This window comes from Humulus lupulus, chromosome 9 (genome assembly GCF_963169125.1).
Source record: "Humulus lupulus chromosome 9, drHumLupu1.1, whole genome shotgun sequence".
Lineage (NCBI taxonomy): Eukaryota > Viridiplantae > Streptophyta > Magnoliopsida > Rosales > Cannabaceae > Humulus > Humulus lupulus.
The window spans coordinates 149606791-149616087 of record NC_084801.1 but is presented as its reverse complement, the minus strand read 5'-3'; the positions used below and the strand labels follow the sequence as shown (position 1 = coordinate 149616087).

At 37.7% G+C, this 9297-nt stretch overlaps 1 protein-coding gene across 1 annotated transcript; it reads left to right on the top strand.

Annotated features, from left to right (window-relative positions):
* The first annotated feature begins 858 nt into the window (after positions 1–858).
* LOC133800581 (dynamin-related protein 3A-like) lies at positions 859–3990 on the top strand. Its single transcript, XM_062238582.1, has 6 exons — positions 859–1164; positions 1675–1761; positions 2646–2705; positions 2862–2975; positions 3345–3393; positions 3608–3990. Exons 1-6 carry the CDS (start codon positions 1114–1116, stop codon positions 3733–3735), a joined length of 489 nt encoding a protein of 162 aa, XP_062094566.1. The 5' UTR covers positions 859–1113; the 3' UTR covers positions 3736–3990.
* The last annotated feature ends 5307 nt before the right edge of the window (positions 3991–9297 follow it).

Here is a 9297-nt window from a genome sequence, read left to right as displayed (position 1 = left end):
ATAAATTCTATCATTATATTATAAGTTTTAAGAGAATTTTTAGAGTTGTGATATGTAAAATTATTTTTTATAATAGGAGTGCAAAATTGTAACATCCCACAAATTCTACATTAAGAATTTTACGGAAAAAATTAATATTTTATTGAAAAAATAATTTAATTGGGAAAGTTATGAAAATTAAATCACTTTTGATTTAATTATATATTGGGATGATAAATAGATTTTTATGTCCCAAGTTGTGCATTATTTTTTGGAATAATTAATAAATGATATTAAAATTTAAAAATAAAAAATAATTAGAATTTAAAGAGTTTTATTTTTTTTAATTCATATTATTTATTGAGAAATAAATAATAAGAACTCTTTTAAAAAAAATTTAAATAGAATTTATTATGATTTGAATATTTTACATTTTAAATTGTGAGATTTAAAATAAAAAAATGATTGCTCAATTATTATATCATTTATGATATAGAATGTTTTAATTTCAATAAAAATATTATTTTATTAACTAATTATGATAAATTGGTTTAAAATGTCATCTAATTATTTTTTGGGATTTAAAAATTATTTAGATAAATATTTTTTGTGGCAAATTTAGATAAATATTTGTTTAACTTAAAAAAAATACTCTAGTAATTAAGTGCTAAATTAACAAAATAGAGTAACTAATAAAATAATTGATAAATAAATGAATTAATATATTAAATATCAGATTTTATTTAATTGAATAAGAAAAAGGAGTTAAAAATTATAATACTAGAATCCTAAAATTGTATTAACCCCTTCTCTCTCCTCTTCTTCCCAGCCCGATACCACCACTCTTTCTTTTCTTCTCTCGCATCTCAGTCAGCCAGACCAAATGAGCCATCTCCAGCAACCACCCAATGACACGCACCCCACCACAAGCTTCCTTGGCCCCCAAAACCCCCAACCCGTGAAGCTTGCCTCCTCACTCGTCGGCATCCGTCGCAACTGGCCCCCCGAAGTTCTGTCGCCGATGTGAGTTTGGAGGATTTTTCTGGCCTCCACCGTCTTCGAAACAAGAATTCAAGGGAATGGTTGGGTTTGTGAGCTCAAGATAAGCGAAACCCCTATGGAAATTGGACTGAAATGTCGCTGGAGGTGCTCACCAATGTCAAGAACCACTTTCTTCTTCTTCTTGTAAGTTCTTTCTTTTGTTTCCTTTTCTTCTTTAGTATATATTACTGTCACTGAATCTTGTGGAGCTAGAATTGCATATATTAACTCTTTTTAAAGCTACAAATCTAGGACCCTATTTATTTTGATATATATATTCAGCTTGAGAAAGAATGTGAGATATTTGGTTCTGGCTTATTATTTTAGACAAATTTATGCTTACTAGCCATTTGGGTATTCTCTTCTTTCTCTGCGTAGTAGCTCTATTTTTTTTTTTCTCATTCTCTATCTATATTTCTATATGTATACATTTTGAATCCTTCTCAATAATTTGTGAAATAAGGGATATCTGAATGACTTCACCTGTGCTGGCCTCTTCGCTCCTAATAGCTTCTTCTTCAAAACCAGGGCACTTCTGAGAGAATTGCCTCATTTTATGAGCTTTGATGTGTATATTATTTGGTGTAAAGTATATATAGAAGCATTGGCTTATGCTTAGAGGGCATATCTATTTGTTATATTCATTGATTTCAGATCTATTCCATGGATATACATACACGGTATGCTCTCTCGTCAACCCTTATTGGTGGTGTAATGGATGCACATGCTCAATTATGGGAGGTATATTTGCTATATTTAATCTTCTATGCTCTTCTCCTTTTGTAGCATTCCTTTCATAATGTGTTTGAGTAGTTATCTTGATGCTCGTAATATTCTTTTTCTGTGTTTTGTCTGTTGCACATAAATTGTTTGTTAAAATGCCTTAGTGAAATGGATTGTAGTGTGCAATCTTATATTTTCATATACTGATGACTTGTATAGCTATAACCAGGTTCATAGAAACAAAATGATACTAGTTTTACACGTACAATTGATTTTTTCATTATCATTGTACTAATTTTTTTTATCTTGTAGTCATTCTTTCATGTATGTGATATGGGATTTGATCTAGTTAGCGCTGCACATTTAATATTAATGAAGCATTTATATTGAAAAGGGAATTTAAATACATGTGCTCCTATTTTGTTTTCTTCTCAATATTGAAGTGTTATTTTAGAACTTTACATTTTTAGGCAGAGACATCAAAACTTAGTTCTATATTTTTATTTGGAAGGAATTGAAATTTGGTAACTGCAGATAAAATTGGTTTGTGGAAGAGGAAAGAATCATATTAAAAATATCTCTACTTTAGTCATGTATCTTTTCAAGATTAAGCAAACCAGATAACAACTTTGCTCAAGTAGTTGTTTGAATCAAAGCTGAGCTACCACTTATTTACTTTGTTGAACTATGACTTGTCAAGTTTATATTAATTACTATTATGGAGGAAAAGAAAATATACATTTCAGTTGCATTTTTGTGTTGTATATTTGTTGAAACTAGGCATTGATTGCCATTTGTTAGCAAATGCATACGACAAATTCATGCCCATCAAGAACATTCTAACTTATGATTGCTTTGGTTCTTAAATTTTGTTCAATTTTCATTTGCCTTCCATATTAAAGGTATATAGTGGTCTGTCTGGTTGTTGTGGCATTCCTCAGCTATCAAGGAAGCTGAATCAGGTTGGTTAACTCCTTTCTTTGCATCATTAATACTGCTTGATTCCTATAAATGGATTAAGTAAATTTCAAGTTTTACGTGCTTTTGTGTCTCATTTCAGTACAATTCACTTACTCCTATTTTCTTTTTAATTGTTGCCAATGATGTTCACATGCCAGATTTTGGAACAACATATTAGAATGGCTCTCCCAAGTTTGAAGTCTGAGCTGAACTCAGAAATGAATGCTATTGTTAAAGAACTTCAGACATATGGAAATGTTGTAGAGGCTAATGTAAGTTGTACTGTAATCATATGAATTATATTCTGTTATGCTATTGGGTGATAAGACTAGGTGTTTCTGGCTTTCTGCATATGGTTGGCATGTCATATTTGTTTGGATCTTGAATAATGCTTGCTTTTAAATATGCAATTGTAATATGGAATTATACATGTCTAAATTCTGAAAACTATCATTTGAACTTCAAATTGAGAAACATTGGCAAAAAAAATTTCTTAGATGCGTGTAAAAGTTTGTCCATCATCTATTTGTTGATTATTATTTATTTGTTTGCTCCTAAAAACTCGTCGCTTTGCTTGTCTCACTACCGTGACAATTATTTATTTGAGTTTATTTTGCTACCTTGTCCTGTATATCAACCAGGTGGAAAAAGGAGTAGTTTTGTTGAACATTTTGTCAAAATATTGTGAAGGTGAATTTCAATATCCCGTTATCTTGCTCAAAATTTAGGTTTTTTTTGTTAAGTCATTTTTGTAATCTGTAGAATTTGCACTGGACTCCAAGTACGATCTTTTATGTTATTTTTTAAATGAAAAACTTAATGATCTGGTGGTCTCTATTAGTTCATTACTATTTTTCACTGGACTCTTTTAGTCATTTCTGATCCTGTTTTATTCATTTAAGAGATTTTTATGCTATGGTGGATGGAAGTAGTCAGGAAATATCAACTAAAGAATTGTCAGGTGGACCCAGGATCCATTATATATTTCAGTCAATTTTTGTAAAGAGCTTGGAGGTACACCTTCAACTTTAAAAAAACTTTGTCTTTTGTTTTTATGTTGCTTGTTATATATGCTGCATACATTTTAATTTTAGAACTAATAAGTTTGAACCACAATCTCATTAAGGTAGTCATTGTTTCTTTTACTTCAGTTAATGGGCCCCTGCCATGAAAGCATCTCTTATTATGTTTATGGTACTGATTTATATGGTGCGAAGATAAATTATTAAAAATAAGGTGTTACTGTATTAACAAGCAGTTTGGCTATAAGTAATTGCAGGAAGTCGATCCTTGTGAAGGTCTAAATGATGATGATATTCAGATAGTTATTCAAAATGCTGCTGGTGCTAGAAATGCATTAATCGTTCCAGAGGTGAGATGATGATAATGGCATATGCTGTATTGTTGTCCCTATCATGCATCTTTCTTTATGAAAAATATGTTGGGATGGTAACTTCTTAGTTTTTCCGCCTTCCAAAGACATGGAGGACAAAAAATAACTTCCTACTTTTTCCACATCTTAGGTCCCATTTAGAGTTTTGTGAACAGAGATACTTGGAGGCTACAAAGCCATAACAGTTCCATCAGAGGACGATAAAAAAGCCAAAGATCTCTTTATGCACAATTAGAAGCAGTTGCTGACATGAAATTCACATATATTGCTACCTGTCAAAACTATGGCAACCAGAAGCGAAGTGGAGATCGTCGTTCAACAGACATCCTGAACTTGATGGTCAAGTATGTTCTCCGTTTGTTAATTAACGTTACATGTCATTTCTTCATTTCATTCAAGAATTTAATTTTTTTTTCCTTTGTACAGTAATCCTTCTCTTAGGGTGGCATATATTGATGAAGTTGAAGAGAATGAAGGAGGAAAAGTACATAAAGTTTATTATTCAGTTTTGGTGAAAGCTGTTGATAATCTTGATCAGGTAAATATTGAGAACAATAATTGTGCTTCTATGCCTTGTGATATACAACTGATTGTTTTGGTACCGGTTTAAAGGAAATATATCGGATAAAATAATCGGGTTCAGCCAAGATAGGAGAAGGAAAGCCAGAAAACCAAAACCATGTTATAATTTTCACGAGAGGAGAAGCTCTCCAGACGATTGACATGAATCAGGTAACCATTAGAATTTGAAGTTATCTTATGTTGTCTTTTGAATTAAGGCCAAGTTTGAGGCTGAAAGCTTCCAAATTTCTGTAGGACAATTACTTGGAAGAAGCTTTAAAAATGCGTAACCTTTTGGAAGAATTCAATGAGCAGCCAGGCTTCTTGAGCGGATGAGTCATAGCTAGAGTAACTTTTGAAATCATAATTAAAAAATATATTAATTGTAGTTTTTAGTTATCCTTACATAGTTATTACAAGTGTATATTTTGTTCTTGTAATTTTTAAATCTGGAACATACTGAGTTCTATTGATTATTTTGTTTGCCTATTGATTCTGTCTGAACCATGTTGTAATTACACAAGAAATTATGAATGAATATAGTAGTTGAAAATAAAGAAATGAAAAAATTCCCATATTCTACATGGAATGTCGGTCTCCACAAAATTGTTGTCTTATGTATTACAGGGGACGATGCTTGTACATAAATTGTCATCTCATGTACTGCAGAAAGATGACGCTTTAGTAGGAACTGTCGTCTCATTTACTGCAGTGGATGATGCTTGCACAAAAACTATTGTCTCATGTACCACAAGAGACAACGTTTGTATAGGAACCATCGTCTCATGTACGATAGGAGATGATGCTTTTATTTAAACCGTCGTTTCATGCATTACATGGCATGACATTGCATGGGACGACGGTTTAAAACCATCGTCCCATGTCAATTTTGTAGAAGTGTAAATACAATAACAATGCTAATAAGCATTTCAATAGCTTTCACATACAACAATCATGCTAATAAGCATGTCTTTTCACATTCATACTCAACCATAGTGCTAATAAGCACGTTCTTAGTATTCACAAGCAACAATAGAGATAAGCACATCTTTTCATATTCACATAGCAGTCAAGGGCCAGACCCCATCAGTATAGCTCATGCTCCCTATTCAAGCATGCAGATAAATCATATATACTTCATTTAAACAATTAAGCACATAATCACATCATTAGTTACTGAACCGTGAGTCGAGCTTTTCTTTAGCGGCAAGTGTACATGCCCAACCAATCTTTAGGAACCATTAAACCTTGGCAGCTTTGATACCAAGTTGTAATGTCCTACTAATCTATGACAGTTGCACTGTGTGTTTAAAAGAGTGCTTAACTAGATAGTCGAATCATTTAGACTTAAACATGTAATTAAAATTAATTAAATAGGTTAGGTACTAAAAATTTCGGCCAAAAAAGTGTTACTTTTCATTAAAATAGTTCATTATATACATGGGATCCCAGAAAAGAGTTTATAACCAGGTACAAAATAAACAGAACACAAAATGGTCGTCCTAAGCGGAAAAATGAACTGTTTACCGAGTTTTTCGGAAACGAATACAAACAGAATAATAAAAAGATAAGAACTGTAGAAGTGCAGGAATATAATTAAACAAACAAGTTTTTTACGTGGTTCAGGCGTTAACGAGCCCTAGTCCACGAGTCGATGTTATTATACTTGTAGAGAATTACAGTAAGATGGCTGGTGTACAAGAACTTCACACACTCACAGTGTTTCTCTCGGGTTCTCTTGAAGAAGATGAAGCTAGAGAGATTTTAGCAGAGTTCTTGCTATGTAATTTGTTGGTCCTCTCCTCTATCGTAAAATGAGGGGGTATTTATAGCTAGAGTTTTGGATTAGGGTTTTTCTCCACTCACATGAGTCTTAATTACACCAGCCACAAATAGGGGATACAATTACTGTCGTAGCATGGCTACAAGACTCTATGTGGGTATATTTACGTGAAAGTATGGGGAATACACAAAGTCAGCCGTCTTTCCCAAGTTGTTAGCGGAACAGTAGGCGAAAAGGTACCCTTAGGCGTGCTGGGATGTGTGCGGCCTTAACCTGTCGGGCGTGTCAGGCGGGATCCTGTGTCAGGTGGATATCATTCCAAATATACCTCCTCCATGACTCGACCGCTTGGTCTTGTTCCGTGCGTGGCACGGAACTGTTTCTGCGAAGTTAACCTGAAGAGCTCCTCCTGGAAGGAGCTTCCCCGAAGGATATCCCTTCGGGAGTCCGGGAGAGTTGACGAGCTTCCGTGTCGCGTTTGCTTGAAAGAGTAAGCCGGACACTAAACGGGAGAGGCGAAGCCTTTCTGTCCATCCGCGAGCTCTGGTCACTTTCCGTGAAAGACTTTGATAATTCTGCTTCCCCGAGGATATCCATCTAAACGCTATCCAGAAATCTGGATAACATTTACCCCCCAAGGTCACGGAGCTTTGAGAGATCCGGGAGCTTGTACAGTCTTCCGGGTATTCTGGTTTCTAGATTAGGCGAGGGGTCACCTCCTGTGTTCCTGGAAGGGTTCCTTTTTCCCGCCTGAGTGTTAGTATGAAAAAGAAAAGAAATTTCTTCTGTTTGAACTTAAGTACTCAAGTGTGGCAAGGGCCACGCGTCATGTCGGGAGTGGTTTTGCGACCAAGACGTGTGCGTGAGGCGACTGGCTGAGTATGCGTGCGTCAGGCATCTGAGTAATGATTTGACGATTTTTAATGGTACACCGGGCCCGAGGTGGTATAATGATGGGAAATAAATACTTTATTCCCATCCGAGGAATCATAAATAGGATCGTCGCTTCATCTCCAGCCGTTGGATCTGATGCACACGGAATGGGAAGATCGGGACCGCCCATTTGAGGAATTCGAAACGGCTTCTTTCCTGCTATAAAAACGAGGGAACGGGCCTTTCTTCCTCTTTACGCTTTCAAATTCTCTATCCTTCGGATTTTCAGATTCCCAAACCTTCGAACTCTCAGGCTTCTAAGCTTCCATTCCTTCGAACTTGCGACTTCTCTTGGTAAGGAATCTAGAAATTTTTCTTTTGATTTGGCAGTGGGTTTATTTGCCGAAGTTCAGGGTTTGAAACGCTGTTCGTCTTTGCAGCTTTCACTTCTCGCGATCGTTCTGTGCAGTGATCCGGTTACTCCTTCAACCTTCAACTACCCGAATACCAGTAAGTATTTCTACTTTGCTCTTTCCTCCCAAACCTTAGGTTGTTGGTAGTTGTTAGAGTTGAGTTTTCTGCCAGTATCGCCTATGTGCATGCGTGAATAGGGCTTTGATAGGAGTGCGATTGATGTGAGTCGATAAGTAATCTCTTTTGCATGCTTTGACGATTTGCGTTTGGAAAGTCGTTCCTTGTCTTGCTTGCGTTGTTCTGGTTTGCTGTTTTAGGGCATAAGCATGAACGCCTTTAGGGTGTCTTTCTCTGGAAAAACACTTCTCTCGGCGGGCTTAGGCTCGGAGTCTGAGTTTGGTTCCTTGCTGTCCTTCGGGTGGCATGGTCCCAACCCCTCGGCAAGCTCGGTGGGAGCCTCTCCAAGCAGTTTTCGGGGAGGGTCTCCCCGACGCCTTTGATACCGCTAGGGTATGACAAGGGTGCTGACTGCTTAGAGTGTTTTCTTCTTTGTTTCTTTTGTTCAGTGACGAACAACTCATCGCTGCGACAGAGGCTGATTCTGCCCAGGAGAAAGGTTCCCCTGTCGCCGGCGCAAAGGGGAAAGGAAAGGCAAAAGTGGTCGCGGCTAGCCCACCGACTACCAATAGTTCAATTTGGGAGATGGACCAGAAGCCGAACCTGTTCAGGAACTACGGCATGCTGGAGCTGTACTCCTCCGAGGCAGGCCTGAAGAACATCCCAGGTCTGATGTGGCACCGTCTATCGGTGCTGGGCGAGTCGGCTAGCCAGAGTCACGAGGGCTTTGGTGCCTGGAGCTGGGCACACATAGTGTGTGGGGCGCACTTGCCCCTAAGAAGTTACTTTGCCAATTTCTGTGTGAAGGCGGGGATTGCCCCCTTTCAGTTGATTCCCCCCAGCTACAAGCTCCTAGCGGGGTGGTTCATCTTTTGCAAGTCCCGGAACCTGGAGGCTCCTACCCCGGAGGAGGTGCTGTACTTCTACGGGTTGAAGTCTCAGCCCATGAGAGGTCATCCAGACAAGGTGGGATTTTACAGGCTGGAGAGGCACCCGGACGTGATGTGTCCCACCTGTCATACTGCAAGGGTTCCAGACCTCCGGGAGTACTGGTTCCTGACGACTGGCTTCCCACTGAAGAGGGTGCCCGCCTTATCTTTGGAATTCAAAGTCCCTGGTAAGTGCTCCTTCTTCTCCTTTTCAACTTTGTTCCTTTACGTTTGATTCACCTTCCGGGAGGATCTTTGACACCCATGTTCGACTTTTGCAGAAGCCATCCCGCGGACGCCTCGCTGTGCGGAGATGATAAGGAGGTCGCAATTCTACGAGGGGTTCTCGGAGGAGGAGCTGAAGGTGGAAGGACTTGTGACCACCGAATCTTTGAGAGAGTATGGGCTGCTGGCCTCCTTCCAAAACATTGGGCCAGTGAGTGGTAGGGGGCAAAGTCAAGTGTCCGCTGACGTCCGGGAGCAGATTGCCTTGGAACTGTCCAAGGTGATCTGCCAGGCAGTCC